This window comes from Drosophila persimilis, unplaced genomic scaffold, assembly GCF_003286085.1.
Source record: "Drosophila persimilis strain 14011-0111.01,24,50 unplaced genomic scaffold, DperRS2 tig00000000-arrow-pilon, whole genome shotgun sequence".
In the NCBI taxonomy this organism is placed as follows: domain Eukaryota; kingdom Metazoa; phylum Arthropoda; class Insecta; order Diptera; family Drosophilidae; genus Drosophila; species Drosophila persimilis.
In genome coordinates, this window is record NW_020825288.1 from 14,002,856 (window position 1) to 14,019,983 (window position 17,128).

The 17,128-nt window shown below is 45.0% G+C and overlaps 1 protein-coding gene across 1 annotated transcript; it reads left to right on the top strand.

Annotated features, from left to right (window-relative positions):
- Positions 1–1,852: 1,852 nt before the first annotated feature.
- On the top strand, positions 1,853–16,350 carry LOC6587280 (tyrosine-protein phosphatase vhp-1). Its single transcript, XM_002013623.2, has 4 exons — positions 1,853–2,570; positions 4,037–4,198; positions 6,552–6,776; positions 14,566–16,350. Exons 1-4 carry the CDS (start codon positions 2,348–2,350, stop codon positions 15,423–15,425), a joined length of 1,470 nt encoding a protein of 489 aa, XP_002013659.1. The 5' UTR covers positions 1,853–2,347; the 3' UTR covers positions 15,426–16,350.
- Positions 16,351–17,128: the final 778 nt, after the last annotated feature.

The window sequence follows — 17,128 nt, forward strand, 5'->3', positions numbered from 1 at the left end:
GTTAGATGTTAGCTTCCTCCTCCCACGCTTTGCCGGCACAGGAGCCTGCGCCAACTGGTTGTTGGTAGCAGGAGGCCTAGACACTGCATCTGGTATACCCAGCGGTCGTTGCTGCTTGTGGTAGCAGTGCCCGAGAGTGAGCCATTGTCCCCGAATGCTAAAAGAAGGAAAAGAAACCAAGATAAATATCCTTGCTCCTTGCAAAGAACTGCATTTAAATACACACTTGTTGCTGATGATGTTGAGCTTGTCGGGGGGTACCAAATGGCAATTGGCAGCGGCCACTTGGCCAGCGGCTGCTGTTTAATATTGCGCTTCACCGTGGCCGTATGCTGCTTCTGGAGGCTATCCATCTTCACTTGCACTTGATCGGATCGAAATTGTTTTGAAATTTTCGCGTGCGGTACAGTTGAAAGTTGAAATTTATTTTGGTTTTGCAGCCCTAGTCAAGTCACGACACGACACGCACCTATCGACTGTTTTAAAAACAGACGAGAACGTACTATCTACTATAACAACGTACTCCATAAGAACGTACTATAGTATTATAAATTATATTAATCAATTAATTGATTATTATTAATATAATATATATATATATATTTCATAAAAACACTCTTTCGATACTATTGAATCGATTCTGCCAACGACTCTGCAGCCCTAGGCAAAAGATCCGTTATGTTTTGGCGTCGCTCGCGGAAAAAAAAGTGGAGTGAGAATTTAAAAAGTGTCTAGTTAGAATTTAATGGATCAAATCGGAAAAAAACGGAATCGGAGTCTCATTCCATACTTTTAGCACTTAAATTACTGTATTTGGATATCGACTAAGGGGAATATTAACACGACAGAAGACATTCTGTCGCGGCCGTTTCCTGCCATCATGCTATTCAGCATGTTTGTCACTTTAACTACTATTCAAATTGGTACTGATAAGTTACTTTAAATATGTATTTGACATACACCACATATAATATATCCATATAAACTTAGTTTTTTAAATATACCGCCAAACTACGAACCGGAACAATGCGATTTTTGCTTTCGGCCAATGAAATTGTCAAAAATAATCAGCAAAACATGTTGCTGCAGAAACAAGAAGTACTGCAGTACATGAATATGTCTAAAAAATATTAATTTCGGAAATTTTCTTTATTAATTACGTTTTAAAAACAGTTTGGAAAAAAGGATCTTCATTTTGAATTACCGAAATAGGATATAAAAAGGCCTATACATGCATCATGTCCTCAAATATCAGCAACATTACGACTGTTGTTGTTGTTGAACTATTTTGTTGAACTTTCTTTGTTGACCTTCTTTTAGCCTAAATAAAATAAAAACAAGGACTAAAAACTAGCCAATCTTGAAGAAAATTTATTCATCAACGGCCTAAAATTATGTGGACAGAGCTTTTAGTTAGCAAGAAATTTTCCACAATTTTCAATAACAATTGAGCAATATGACTATCCTATTTCGGTTTTTTTGTGTGACCTAATTCGATAAAACCATTTTTTTTACCTATTTCGCTAAAACCTCTTTTTACGCTAAATGAAATAATAGCAAGTGTTTAAAGTAAGCCAGTCCATTAGAAAATATGTTCATTAATTGCATAAAATTATGTGGACATGGCTAAATGTTCTATCTAGCTAGTAATATTCAACGGAATATCAAAAACGAAGAATATGTAAAATAGATATTTAATTAGTCAGTATATTTACGGTATATCTTTAAAATGAGACGGTATATTTTGGTATATTTCTGCCGGTCAGACGGTATATTTTAACTATAAATTTGCTGTCACACTGCGTTAAACGGCCTTGCCGCCCCAAACATGCTCCTCATTCACGTTTGAATTTTCGTCGAGCACGCGTTGGTCGAGACCCATAATTCTACCGTTCAAAATCGAGTTTAACGTGAACGAACGTGTTTCGTTCGTCAGGGGAGAGAAATATTCAGATAGAAGTTGATAGATTTGGGATTGCCTGGTTCTTTAACTAGAGAAAGAGCATCCCATCATCGAGCAATCAACAACAAAAAGCAGAATCCCGCGCGTAATAGTCCAATCAAAGCCCCAGCAACAACAACAACTTTGGTTAATGAGACAAATGTGCGCGCGTGAAAAGGCCTGAGACAAGCGCGCTACAAGTGGAAATACAACTCGAGTTGCAACACAGCATAACTAACGGGAAGTGGCAGCCACTCAACAAGTGTCGCCTCCGCCTGGGATTATCTAATAAACCAATACGCACCCCACCAATAATAACAGATTATATACATGCAAAGTACCAAAGAGCTGGAATAAATATCAAATTTAAAACAGTTTTGCGTGTGTGTTTGTGTGTGTGCCTGCATGTGTGTGAATCGAGCAACGAAAAGCACCAACAACAACAAGAGCGCCAGCAGCAGCAACAACACTACGGCAACGTCAACAACACGCAACTGCTGTGAGTGCGACGGAGACAGCAACAGCGTGAGTCATAAAAGTGAAATGAAAATGCGGATAAAGCGAGAAGCGCCGTGTCTTCTGTTATTTATGCCAATCCAAAACACGAACAACAACAATCGCATTGGTGGTAAGTAAAAAACGAGTACAAGTACAATATCATTTATATTAAGATTACACTTGAACCAATCTCAAAAGGATAGGAAGAGAGAGAGAGGGAGACAGAGAGACTAATCTCTTAAGCATTTTACCGCTGTTTACTTTGCGCTTGACTGTGTCGATGGACAGGGTGTAGATGGGGAGTAGGCGAGGAGGGGACCCACGCAAGCGTCAGTGCTGCCTTCTCCATTTCAGAAAGGAAAAAAACGACTCTGTCGAGAGTCGGTTTCTACTTCATACGTGACTCACAATTCGCGTGTCTCTCAAAAATAAAAGCAAAAGAAGCGTTTCGCTCGCTGGCTTTTAACTCTGGCTCTGGGCTGGCTGGGCTGGTTAAAAAAAGAAATACAAATACAAAAAAATGTAAAGCAAAGCAGGTTTCTGCGGCGGCCTGGCAACGCTCTGGCCGCGGCGACAGAAAACCCGCTTTGAAACGACCTTTCGAGTACGAATTCAGCGGCACAACAACAGCAACAACAGTAACAACACCAGCAGCAGCAGCAGCAGGCGAAGAAGAGGAAAATGAAGCAGGAGAATGAGAAACAGCAACAGCCTCAGCAACAACTTCGAAACGAAGTTGGTGGAGACATGCGCGAGAGGTAGTCAGACTGAGATAGGGATAGAGGGAGAGTTGCATATGTGTGTGCAGTGGCGGCAGGGAAAAAAGGTTGTTAAAGGGTGTTCTAAAACCTCTTTTGGGTATGTAGCTCAATTCGGTAAATGTATGTATTGTATTCGGTAGTATGCTGTCACTGTTAAGTCAAAGCCCCTCTTTTGAATACCAGGCGCCTCTGGGCGCGTGTTTTAGTGGTTGCGCGTGTGCGTGTGTGTGTAGTGCATTGGCATGCAATTTTACTTGTTTTACTAGCCGCAAACAACAACTACAACTACAGTGCCAGCCAACACAACATTTCCTGCTGCCCGCAGTGAAAATATTGTTTTTTTTTGTTTTCAGTTATTTTGGCTTTTGAGGTCGCTTGGGCTGATAACAGCAATTTTGTGCCTCCAATAGTAGTAGTTGTAGGAACAGCCAGCATAAAAAGACAAAATGTCTATGCTCCAACAGCACACCACAGCTGATAAGGTCAGTTCTCTCTCGAATAGAGCGGAAGATACGCAATACGTTCTCAAATTCCGTTTCTGTTTCTGTCCATTGACGCCGATAAGCGAAATTGGAAAAGTTGGGGTCTCTGCATTTCGTCGCTAATCAAGCAAGCACACTCCGCTGCCGAAATAAGTGTCTTACGTCAGTGCTGGCAAGCAGTGAGCAAGCAGTCGAAATACTCTGCGGTTTATTCGACTCCGACTGGGACTTGGCGCGACAAGTTTTTCGCGCTATCCCAAATGCTGACATCATTTGGTATAAAATTAAGCAAATTACTGAAACAAACGGCTATACAAATTTTGTAAATCTGCAATATTTTCTCTCCCCTGCAGCTAATCAGAAGGACTATCCCAACAAGCGGTCCAGGGAGAATCTGGCATGTGACGAGCAGCAGCAGCAGCAAGTGACATCGACGACGTCATCGTCCACGGCAATGAATGGCGGCGGACGGACGCCGCCACTGATGCGCAGCTGCTCCAGCCCAGCGGTCTATGGTGAGTAGCGGAAACTGTCTCCGAAGTGAACGTACCCCCCAGTGAATCGGCTGTGGCTCACTTTTCTATCAAGAGCGGAACTGATTGAGCAATCTCTCTCGGTTGTTCTTTACTTGCACATTTGCATGCAATGCAACAGCGTATTTGTGCTTTTCATTGCTTTTCATTTCCTACTCTGTCGAAGCTTAGACTCGATCTCTCCCTATCACTATCACCCATTCCCCCGCTCCCGCCCCTCCAGCCACTATCTATCAACATGGCGATAAATTGTCTGAAACTGTCATACAATCTTTCCGCCATCCCCCCTTACCACCCTACGTCCCCTCTCTGTGGCTCTAGCTAAGCGTTGCTTAACTTAAAAAAAAACGAAACAATTTTGTTTTTGTTTTGGCACGTGCTGTGAGATAAACATGACAAAACGCGTGCTCGCTCTCACTCTGCTCTGCCTTGGCATCTGTTATTCGCGTTACCTTTTATTTTTGCACGTTATGAAATCGGCCGTACATACATATGTACATATGTAGTATATGAGAAGTATGCAAGCAGTAAAACACATGCAAAACAATATTCACAACAACAGCAGTGCAAATTTCAATGTCAAACTCTCGGACATTACTCATTTACCCTGCTCCGAGTCTGGCTCTGTGTGTCCGACCAGGGGTGATGGGTGGGGGAGTGTCTCTCCTTCTCTCTCACCTGACAGGCGTGTGATCACATCGCACTGTTCTTTCCTTGTTCCTCGCTCAGTGAAAGAAAGAGAGAGAGAGAGCGAATGAGCGCTTTCAGTGCTTACGCACAACTGTAATAAGTATAGCTAGCACCATCTCGCTTCATCGCACCCTGCTGCTGACCATCCACTTGACTTTTCGCGATTCTGTTGCCATGCATTTGCAATTTCTGTTTACGCGATCCCCACAATTGAGTCACTGGGAAAATATTTATGAAATCTGTTAATTGCATTTGGACTGTGTACGCAATGGCTTTACTACGACTATCAGTGCGGCGCTGCGGTGGCTCTGGCGTAAATGCCATGACAATCATCTTTACGTGCAAAAGTTTTCCCCCGCCCTGCCCCGTGAGTTCTCGAGGCGATGACTAATGCATGTGATTTCCGTGTGACCCACAAAGTGCAGGCACCCGAAAAAAAAAACGGCCATGGGTTGCCATGACTCCTCGGTGCGGCTATCAATTAACACGCGAGCGTATGACAAATAATCGATGAATTAGCTTGGCGGTGTTCGGGAGGAGGTACCGCAGGGTGCAGAGTACATAATAGGCAAAACCGCAGGGCGTACGCTGGCCTGGGTCTGGCTCTAGGCCCTAGAGATACATTAGTTAGACGGTGCACAATTATAGATACGATACCAACCCAACACAAGACCGAAGGTTGAAATACTCTTTGGAGAAGAAGAGATTGCCTTAATAAAATAAACTTTTTCTTAACAACATGCTGTGTTTTAGTGATCCATCCTTGTGCCTGTTGTAATATATACTACTACTTCCTGATCGGTCTATCTAAAGCTTGAGCTTCGTTCTATAAAACTGGAAGAACTAGTTTTCTGAGAACGCAAATGATTCCTTCTCAGCATGGCAATCTCCTGGGAAAAGCTGTAATGCCTTCAGCTAGGGTATAAAAACAATTGTGCGCCTCATTGAAAGTGCTACGAACTCGCCGACGACGACGACTGCCGCAACGGAAAACGGCAACCCACCCTCCTTCTCAACTCCCTCCTTGTGCTTCGCCCACAGCCAAAGAGCTGCCAATAAAACTGAACCGAACTGAACTGTGCCTGGGAATGGGGAATGGGGTATGGGAAATGGGACGGGGGTGGGGGTGGGGACTTGGACTGGGACGGTGCCTGTGTGGCACGGTGACTCATGCAACATCAACAGCAGACGAAACGAAACAAAACAAATCGAAACAGACGGCCGAAAGAGAAGGAAAATAAACAATTTGTTGTAGAAAATTTAGACGTTGTATACAACAATAGATATACACAACAAAACAGGGCCAGGCCATGCCGGGGCAGACTATCATCATCGTCATTATCATGTACAGCTCAATGATCACTGATGATCATTTGTGTGTGGCTCTTTTGTTGCATGACATCGCAAATTGGCAAACTTCCATAAAGCAAGCATAGAGCTTCCATTCCTATCCTATCGCATCCCGAACCAGAGAACCCCACAGACAATTAGCCCCAACCAAACAATGAAAAGTTTGTATGGCCCCCCCCAACCGACAATCGAGAATTTCGAATTGAAGAACTTTTCCATTATGTACTCATAAAAACTAATGATCCCGTCTCTGTCTCTGTTCCTCTCTCAATCTATCTATCTATCTCTCTTTCAGACATTGAAACACATCCCGCCTCGCCAGTCTTCCCACATCTATTGCTGGGCAATGGCCGCGACGCCGTTGATCCGAGCAGCGTGGGCGCCAACTGTGTGCTGAACGTTACCTGCCAAAGTCCCAGCGAGAGTCATCTGCAGGGCCTCAAGTATATGCAAATACCTGCCAGCGATACGCCCCATCAGAATATCAAGCAATACTTCCAGGAGGCCTACGATTTCATTGGTGAGTTTTTTGTTGCAAATCATTTCAGATTCTGGAAAAATTCTCAACTCAGATTAGAGATATTGCTCAAACATTAGCTCGAGATTAGGCAAATATTTTTCAAGAGTATTCTATCTTAAACAAGCGATTCCATGAAAAATCCCTGCCCCAAAATGTCTAAGAATCCCTAGTTACTTAGCTTAGTCATCATCTCTGGCGATTTGCGATTGCCAAACGTGACTTGTTATTGGATGCCTTGCGGGCCGCCTGCCTGGCTCATTTCGATGGGTGGAGAGAGGCGGGGGGGCCTGTCTCGCAGAGGTTGTGGTTGGGGCGGGCTTATTTGTAGTTTTTTTTGCATAACGGCTTAGTCTGGCTTCCACTTGCCTTTCTTTTTGGCCTGTGGAAAATTCGTTATTGACTTTTTTCTGTGTGTGTGTTGTTTTCTTTGTGTTTTGTGCTGCCTTCAGCAAATTTCCATCCGTACATGCATACATATACTTTTGTTAATTTTAAATGAAAATAATAATAATACACACAATGTCTCTAGAAAGAGATGGAAATGAAAAGAAAAGAAACAGATATATACAGAGAGAGAGGAAGACGAACAGGGGCAGAGACAGAGCGCTTTAGCCATGGAATATACTGCTGACGTCAATCGCATTTTTCCATTTCCATTTTCTCTGGCTAAAGTTGTTCATCAACGTATTTTTATATTGTATTTTTTGTTCTTTTTGTTTGACCAGCTAATTTCTCGGCACGTGCGAGCACGAGCTTTGTAGTTCTTATAGATGTTATATTGTGTCTCTGATTTAAGCAGTGCAAATATTTCATTTAAAACAAGATGTGGGCGGCGTCGGCCAGTGCGACTACGACTGATTGATAGCGACCGACCTCCACTCTTTATCGGAGGGAATTGCTGTTTCTGAATAGAAGAATATTCTATTTAGTTTTCATTGCAATATAATACTGAAACCCTTTCGAATCACTGTTCCAATCTCCCCTACACTCACACACATACAAATCTGAATGCGTGTGTGCTTGCCTAATTACGTCGGTGTGGACGAGAAGCAGAACAGCGACGAGACGACCATGCTCCTTTTCCTTCGCTCTCCTTCGTCGTTGGCATCGTCGCATTGTTGTTGCTATTGCGTGTTGGCGTTGGCAGACAGCATGGCGGCGGCATTGCTTTGCTTTTACTTTGCCTTTGCATAATGTGAGACCAGAGATTTTCTCGGATAATGGAAATTTTATGGTGATTACAAACAACAGCAGCTGCACTAACAACAACAAGCAGGATATCTAACCACAAACGTCCTTTCTGATAAGGGTTGTCCTTTCCGATACCTCCTGCCTTGGGCTTTCGGGGTCGAACTGTAAACGTATTTTTGGCCACCACTGTGCCGACATCGCATGACTCATCGTCGCTCGTTCACAATGCAATGTGGAACAGCCGCCACACAAACACACATACACACACACACATACAAAAAGTAAGAGAGAGAGAGAGGAAGAGAGTGTCTCGAGGCACACGCTCCTTGTGTTGTACGAGTATTCAACCATCCGCATCGATTTTTTTTCGTCTTATTGTTGCTATTTATTGCGCCGCCAAAACGGCACTTCACCCCCGCCAGCCAGCTGCCCGCCGTTGTTCTGCTTTCCTCGGGCCTCTGCTCTTTGGCATATGTTCTATTTTTATAAACATTTCTGTTCCTGTTTATGAGTCATCGTCGTCATCGTTTCGCTTTTGGGTTATCCTTGTGCGTGGCCTCGAATGTTGTTGCTCTCGTTACTGGTGCGGATGTCAGGTGCGGTGCGTGAGCAGCAACAGCTGCTGCTGGCTACTTCGGTCTCTTCATTTCTTTTGTTGTCTTATTTTGGTGTAGCTCCTGCTCTCATCCTATTGTTTGTTGTTGCTGTCTGTATCAGTCATAATGCATATCTCTGTGTTGTTGCTGTTAGCATCCTCCCCATCTCCACAATCCACCCACCACCCACTAGCCACATACACCACCTCAACTCCTCACCTCACCCTGTTAAACATGCTCAAGTATTATTTTTATAAATGCCCCCTCTCCCTCTTTCTCACACTCACTCATACTGCCCAACCAAACACACATTAGTACTCAGGCACGAAGTAACATCAGTGGTGGAGAAGGAGGAGGAGGTAGAGGAGGAAGAAGAGGAGAATATATACTGTACTGAGTGCATGAGTCATGATTTCGGCTCTGCCGCCGTTACCGTCGCTGCCGCTGCTGCTGCGCCGTGTTTGCTGCTTGGTGCCTTTTGCGCATTCGTTTTTTTGGCCTGCCGTCGTCACCTTATGCTTATTATTATTATTATATTTTATTTCGTTTCTTTCTGTTTATGATTGTTCGTACAACTTATGATTTCTCATTGTCCGTCTCCTCCATTCATTATAACAGCACTTGGTGTGCTGCACACTTTTATGTGGACGGGGAATGGTAGTATAGAAGTAGTTTGTGTTGGTCGGGGAGAGGAGACGGTGGCCAGAGGAAGGCCCGCTATGTGAAGCAAAGCTTGAAATGAGCTCAACGCTGGCAGCGACGCGGGCAGAGCCAAAGCCAAAGCCAAACCCGAGGCTCATTAGGCGACGGCAGAGTTCGAGGGCCGACGCGACGACTGTGTGTATTGTCGTTGGTCGGGTCGTCTTGTCGGCTCGATCGGGCAATGCTAATGCTAATGTCATTATGCTGTGTCATTAACATGCATGATAAAGAGGCGGCCACTTGGCCTAGAAAGTAATCAAAGCTTCAATTGTCAGGAAATTGAACGGTTACAGTACTGTTTGTTATACGCACAATTGTACAATGGCTTTTCCCGATAAGGATATGTATAAACTGAGATCTGTTCTACAAGGACTTTACTTTGCGTTGTTGAAGATTATCGCAAAGCTTTGTTTTCCCAGCTCCTTAGTACATATTTTCTCGATCATTCTACATCCTTGCAGGCGAGAAAATTCTTATCTACAATAGAAGGGCCCCTATCGCCACCTTGTCTGTATGGACTGTGACTGTACCTATTATTTGTGCGCCCGAGTTATCGGGCTATCAACTTATCAGCCAACAGAGGCCTCTTTGGCAAACTAACTTAATCTATACGTAGACACTGGCCCAGCTAAGTAAACTTGGAATGGAGCCCCCTCTGCGACTCATTCGTTGATAGCATATGTACGTGCATATGTACATATGTACATACATACATACATAGATGTGTATGTATGTATGTATGAGTATGTTGGAGTATAACAGCAGACGGACAGTTGATTAGATAAAACTTTGGGTGCACAGTGGGCCTTCAATAGAATAATTTGAATAATTAGATCTTCCTTATTAATTTTAGTTTCCAAATTATGTATATCCATTTAATTTGATTTAAAAACGATTCCAAACACTAAAATTAGTGGTGGTCGCATGGTTTTGTGGATGATCTTATATCCGTGCGACCACTGTAGCAGTATTCCCGACTCGCTCGCACTCGAACCATCCTGCAAGATACATGAGTAATCGAAAATCCGTTGGCAACTACAACAACAAAAAGCGAAACAGTGCGGGCCCCGGCCTCGAGGTGACATTTTTGTTGGCCCCCGAGCACACATAATTTCAATATTCGTCAGCCGGCTATTTATAAAGTGCAGAAACGAGCAAAATAAACCGACAAAATCTTCGCACAGGAATTCGAAATTTGCGTTTCGGTGTTGTGCCGGGCGCACGGATGGATGGCTAGGGAGGGGCGAGAGAGAGAGAGAGCAAGAGGACAGAGGAGAGAAGAAATGCGCACAAATTATAAAACACTTAATCATTTTACAGGGTACGCACAGGCCCCAGCAGAGGGCCCTGCCCACGCCCACGCTTCCGCAGTGCCTCCCCCTTTCTTTTGGCTGAGACATTTGCGCCCGCGCAGTTTATTTTTGCGCGCAATTTGTTTATGAAACATTTATTTTGTTGTTGTTGTTGCGCAGGCTCTTTATGAATCACGAGACGTGCGAGACCCCAAGAGATGCCCCTCCAGTCCACCCCACTCCACTCACTATTCGGAGTGAGTTGAAGGCGACTTCAAAGTGCAGGCCAGGCTGATCTGAGCCGAGCTTTTGTTGTTTCCGTATGACTCGACGCCGCGAGGCGACACGTCAAAGTCGAGCTTCGCCAAGTTGAAGGTCAAGTGTACATACATATATGTATGTCCATCCCTGTCTTCTGTTTGTTTGTACGTGTGTACGATGATGATTCATGAGGCTGCCTTATCGACATTTGGTTATCCTGGCACCTGCCGCTCTCAGAATCCACTCGGAGACGTGTTCTCCGAACCGGAGACTGGAACTCAGACTTGGGCATGAGTAAGCGGGCATTCTTAATGATAAACAGTCTCCGAAAGTAATTAAATATTTCAACATAAACAAAAACTACTTGTTGCTGGACAAACACTCACTTACTCACACTCACATATCATGTTCCATGTTTCAGTTTGAGTTTCTGTTTTCAGTTCTGATTCTGTTGCCGTTTCTGGCCATGACTCAGAGAGGAGTTGCGCAGGAGGAGGAACTGCTCACTGCGAGTGACCCCTGGGCTTAATCATCGAACAAAAGTGAAATGATACATTGGGATTGGAAGAATGAGAACAAGACCGAGACGTAGTCATCATCATCATCATCTCCGTTGTATGTCGGGACATGCAGAGAAAGACAGAGAGAGAGAGAGAGAGAGAGAGATGTGTGTAAGGCATCCCGGCTGTCAGACAGTTGTCTGCCACTTGGCCCACTTCTGAGCCATCAGCCATGACGCACCTCCGCCAATTGTCCCACAAAAAAGCAGCAAAAAAGAGGACCGAAACTGTTGATACCCTTGCTGATTGGTTGTAAAGTTATACGATACATAGTAGGCCTTTCTATCCAACGAAATCATATTACCCTTTGCAAAGGGTATTCTAGAACTGCTGCTGCACTTAATCATCAGCGGGCGCTATAGGTTTCGAGGCAGGCAGTGGGGTGTGGGGACTACCCAATGTTGGCATTACGCATCGGCGGCAATCAGCATCAGCGTGCCCCGAAATGGAGTCACGACGACGCATCGTCAGACAGCAGCAACGGCAGCAGCCCTATGAATGTCCATTGCCCCATTATAGGCATGTCAGAGAGGTACAATATGGAGACACGACTGGGGATCACTCATCGCCGGACTATGCGGCGCCCGGTGTACAGGGGGCTTACTCATAAGTGTCGCCCGCCCCCCGCTTTCCTGGTAACTATTGATTAGTAATCCCCATCCACTACGGGCACAGTCAGACCCCATAAACATATGACAGTCAACCATTGCCTAAGCCCGGTTTCCCGATAATCCCATGGGCCCCAGCCAGCATGGAATGCTTTTGCACAGCTTTCGAGTTCCGCTTTGGCTGTAAACAAACAAAGACCCTAGAAATATGCAAAGCAAAAACCAACAAACAAACAGTCCATAATTTTCCTTAATTCCCCAATGAGTAAACGCGGGGATTCGATTCCGTTGAAGCTGTCGAGAAATCAACAATAAACAATCGACATAGACGGAGCTTGGGAAGAACACTCTCGGACACTCTCTGAGAGATCAATCAATTAACTGGAAGCGCTCAAGAGGTGACTAAGAGTGAGAGAGAGAGCATGACAAGCTGGTTTCTTTTGAGTGGGAAAGAACACCTTTGCACGACAAGAGATCAATCAGTTAGAGCCATGATTAGAGCAATTAATAAATTAGTCCAGGCCGTAGTGCTAAACTTCTTTGTCTGCTCTTCCTCTAGCAACCTTAAAGTTCTCCCAAAGAATGGGAGAGAGTCGAACTACAGATATTCGAGTGCTACTTCTACTCAAAGCTTCTGTTTTGCCTCTACCTTCACCATTCCTCCTTGTTCTCGATCAACTAAAATCAGCTCAAAAGAGAGCACAGAGTAAAACATATACTCTTCTACTCTATACTCTCTCTTTTTTCTTGTTGCAAAACTTGTAGACGAACTCTTTTCTCCTTCAACCCTCCTCTTGTCTACTGCTTGGACTTTTTCTAGCCACATGAGTCATGTGTGGCTGTTGTGTGTGCGGCCGGGCGGCGCGTTTACGGCGCGCTTTATGCGCGATTTTAACTGTCTGCGCGACGGGGTCATTAACTAAGAGGATTTATGAGCGCCGTGCGACTCGGCCGATGACGGGGACCGACGGACGGCGGACGGCGGACGTCGGACGGTGACCAATTGTCTGCCATTGTACGCTTAATGACCATCTCTCCATCTCTATGCCTCTAGCTCACTCTCAGATCGGAGTGGTTATTTTTGGCTAGTCTACTCCATGCGAAGGCCCCCACTATGGGAAGGGAAGGCCCCTCCCCATGAGGCCGGGCTCTTAGCCAATCACCCGTTTCGGAGAATCTGACGTAAATTTCGGGTACTCTAGCACCTGGGATTGCTTATCGGCATTATTTATTTATTATGGATTTTCCCATTCTGTTACTTTATAATTGCCATATCATTGTCGCCTCTGATACGAGGTAACTCGATTTGATTTCACTCGACTCCGGCTAGAAATGGCGAATGGGAGGAGTACTCGAAATTTGTGAAATCGAAAGAGTGTGGTAGGGGTTGCCGCTGCCCCGTTGCCTTATCGCTGTCTACTTTGAACCCATTCATTGATAAATCAAATACATTGATATCTCCCACCCACTTCAGTTGGAAAACAACCTCCCCTACAAGGAGGCTGGTAGGGACGGGGGTAAGGTTGACGATATTGCAATTCTGTAACAATTGTTGCCAGCTTTATCGCTGATATCACCTTCATTACCAAAGGAATGGGGAGGGAGGGTGTGCAGGAGACAGGCGCCTGCCTGCCTGGTGACTAATTGACTGACTGCTGCAGCAGGAAGGCAGGCTCTGCTTTGCCCCGTTATCGGCTGTAAATGTTTGGAAATCAGACAAGTGCTGGGACGCCTGTTTGCATTATGAGTAACCATCGATTAGGAAATGCTCCCCACGACACCACACCACATACCTCACTCCACCCCACTCCAAATAATACTATACTACACAAAACTTTACAATTGTGAGCGTGCGTGAGCTTTCTGATTAGATTGCGATTATTTTTTTTCGGGTGGTGGCTTCACTTTACCGTTTGTGATGAGCCTTCGAAAAAAAACGTACGCCGTATGCTGCTCCATGGATTCTTCTTTTTCTTCTTCCTCTGCCGCTCGCGCTGCCTCTTCCTCTTCCTCTGCTTCTGCTTATCTTTCCCCAAAATAACAGCGTAAATTATGAGTTAATGTGCCCACGTGCATGTGTTGTGTGTGTGTGTTTGCGCGTGTGTGCGGGGTATAAAAATGTTCTGTCAATAAGCGTCGGCAGCAGCCAGAAAACGCTGTTCGCGTTGCGATGACTCATCCAACAAAATTCACACAGCAGCAGCAGCTAGAGAGTGGGAGAGGGAGCGAGCGAGCCCAAGCAATCAGTATTGGTGTGTGCACACCACTACAAGTGCAGGCATTATCGACAGCCAGCACCAATATCAACAGCGAGAGCGAGAGCACGAGAAACTGCCAGCAACATCATCAAAGCTTTGACAGCCAACAACACAACGGGCACAAAAAGTTTCTCTCTGACCGTCTCGCTCTCCCATTCCCTCTCGCTGTGTGTGTGTGAGTGCGATAGAATAGGGAAGGGGTTGGAAGGGGGAGGAGGGCAAGAGCAATCATTTCCATCGATTCCAGATTGTTTTATGCAAATCATCAGCACTTTATCAATTACTAACCGATCCCCCATCTTTCTCTTTGTTCCATTGCAGAAGAGGCACGCAAAACGGGTTCCCGCGTCCTGCTGCACTGCCATGCGGGCATCTCGCGCAGTGCCACCATCGCCATTGCCTACGTCATGCGGCATAAGGCGCTCTCGCTGTTGGAGGCCTACAAGCTGGTGAAAGTGGCGCGACCCATCATCTCGCCCAACCTCAACTTCATGGGCCAGCTGCTTGAGCTGGAGCAGAGCCTGCGCAAGAGCGGCGTGCTGGCACCAGCCTCGCCGCACAGCGCCCCCACATCAGCCGGATCACCGGCGGGATCTCCGGTATCCCATTCTAGTCAACTGGTAGAGCAGCCCGAGCGAGAGCGGGAGGAGGAAGAGGAGCTGCATCAGCAGCGCAAGTCCAAGTCCGACAGCGAGGCCATGGACGAGGATGTGTACGACTATGACGACGTGGACAGCGGCGCCGGTAGCTTCGCGGGCAGCAACTGCTCATCGCGACTCACCTCACCGCCCATTACGCCGGACGATGAGGCGCCTAGCACCTCGGCCGCGGCCGCAGTCTCCGAACTGGATTCTCCCTGCTCCTCCAGCAGCAGCGGTATCTGCTCCCTGCTATCCACAGCATCCGCCTGCTCCGCATCATCGTCATCTGCCGCATCGCCGACGCGGCAGCTGGCCCTCTTCAAGCGCAACTCCCCCGCAAAGCTCCGGCTCAATCTTGAGTCCAGCTACGCGCCCCCGCTGTCGCTTTTACCAAAATCCATATCCTGCCTATCCGTTAACTTTGCCCCAGCCACGCCCAGCTGTAAGACACTGCCACAGCAGCAACTGGTCATGCAGGATGCTCCCAAGAACAAAAGCAGCAACAACAATAATGTGGCTTTGGCCGCGTCACGGGACTGAGAACCGGAGCCGTGCCGCCACCAAGCAGCTGTGAAAAAACTGAAATTTATGTGTATACATTTGGGTGATGCAAATTGGGTATTCCTATATACCAACATCCATGGACGTGGATCGGACAAGAGAACTGCGTCACGGCGCCTGGAGACTGGAACGTGTAAATTTTTGAATTTGAATTGTACATACACCGTACCTAAGGGATGTCTGCTCCTGGGCCAGACGGAATACCAATTGGATCGTCAGATCGAAGACCGGATCTGACGTCGATTGATACTGCTAAGAGCTTTTGTAAATGTATTTCAAAACACCCCAACCAACAAGAAACAAACTATGTAATCCAAAAGAACCAACTGGAATTGATGGACAGGGGATCTGCTCTTGTGCAGAAACTATCATCAGTTGTTCAAGAGAAAAATGAAAACCTCGTATATGTTAATTAGTTTAATTTATATAATAAAAAGCTCCACCTAGACACTAAGCGAATCTTAACTATATCTACACACACACACACACTTACAATATAAACTATATTAAAACTTCACGTAGAACAATGAGAATTGAAAACTATATTTCTGCTACCTTGCCACACAGACCCCAAAGCGTACACTTCCCAAACAACCAAAAACCAACCCACTTGGCCATATCCACAAGCGAGAAAAATCTTATCAAAACTGTTATAAGTTTTATCAAACAGCTATAGCCACAACACACACACACACACATACACCCCACATATATTTAATGAATTCTGGAAGTGAGGAAAGTTTGTGTTTGTGTTTTCTAGTTTTAGTTATTTATGTAAACCAAGAGCGTGAGATGAATACAGTTTGATTGATTTGTATTAGGTCGTAAGTCTTGTAGGCTAAGCTACACCCGAAAAGTGTGTTAGCCGTGTGTTAAGTAAACGGAAATTATAAACATAACCAAACCCTGCCGCTTATTTTCTTCAAACCGAACCGCCAAATGTCACGCTGGCTTTGCACATGCTATGATAATGGAGATCTGATGAACCAGACGAGGTTGGACAACACGGAGACTACATTGGAGGAGGAAGACGAAAGTAGCATGAGCCATGCCTGCAAAAATGGTATTTTAAACCATAGTTGTGACGTGAAACAAGAGACAAATAGTGTTTATTTATCAATTTCAACCAATTTCTCTTTGGCGCGCAACACTCGCATCCAGTTGATATTATCGGAAGTCGAATATTTACGCTATATTTTGAAAATGAGACCGTATATTTCGGTATTTATTTGAATCGGGTGAGGACCTCTTTTACCCGGTTGACAACAATGAGCATCATTCCATAAAAAAAGGTTGCTACTTCACTGAAAATGTGTCTAATTTTTATCTTTCTAATTTCTATCTCTAAATTGAGCAATATGAACGACTATCCATTTTGATTTTTTTGTTTGACCCATTTCGCTAAAACCTTTCTTTAGACAAAATCCAATAAAAGCAAGTATTTAGAGTGAGCCAGCTAAGTAAAAAAAGTATTTATAAATCGTATAAAACTATGTGGGCATGGCTAAATTTTCTATATAGCTAGTAATATTCCACGGAATATCAAAAACGAAGAATATGTAAAGTAGAACTTGAATTCGTCAGTATCACTAACCATACAGTATATATTTACGGTATATTTTGGCATGTTTCTGAGGGTCGGACGGTATATTTTAACGATAAATCAGCTGTCACACTGTTTC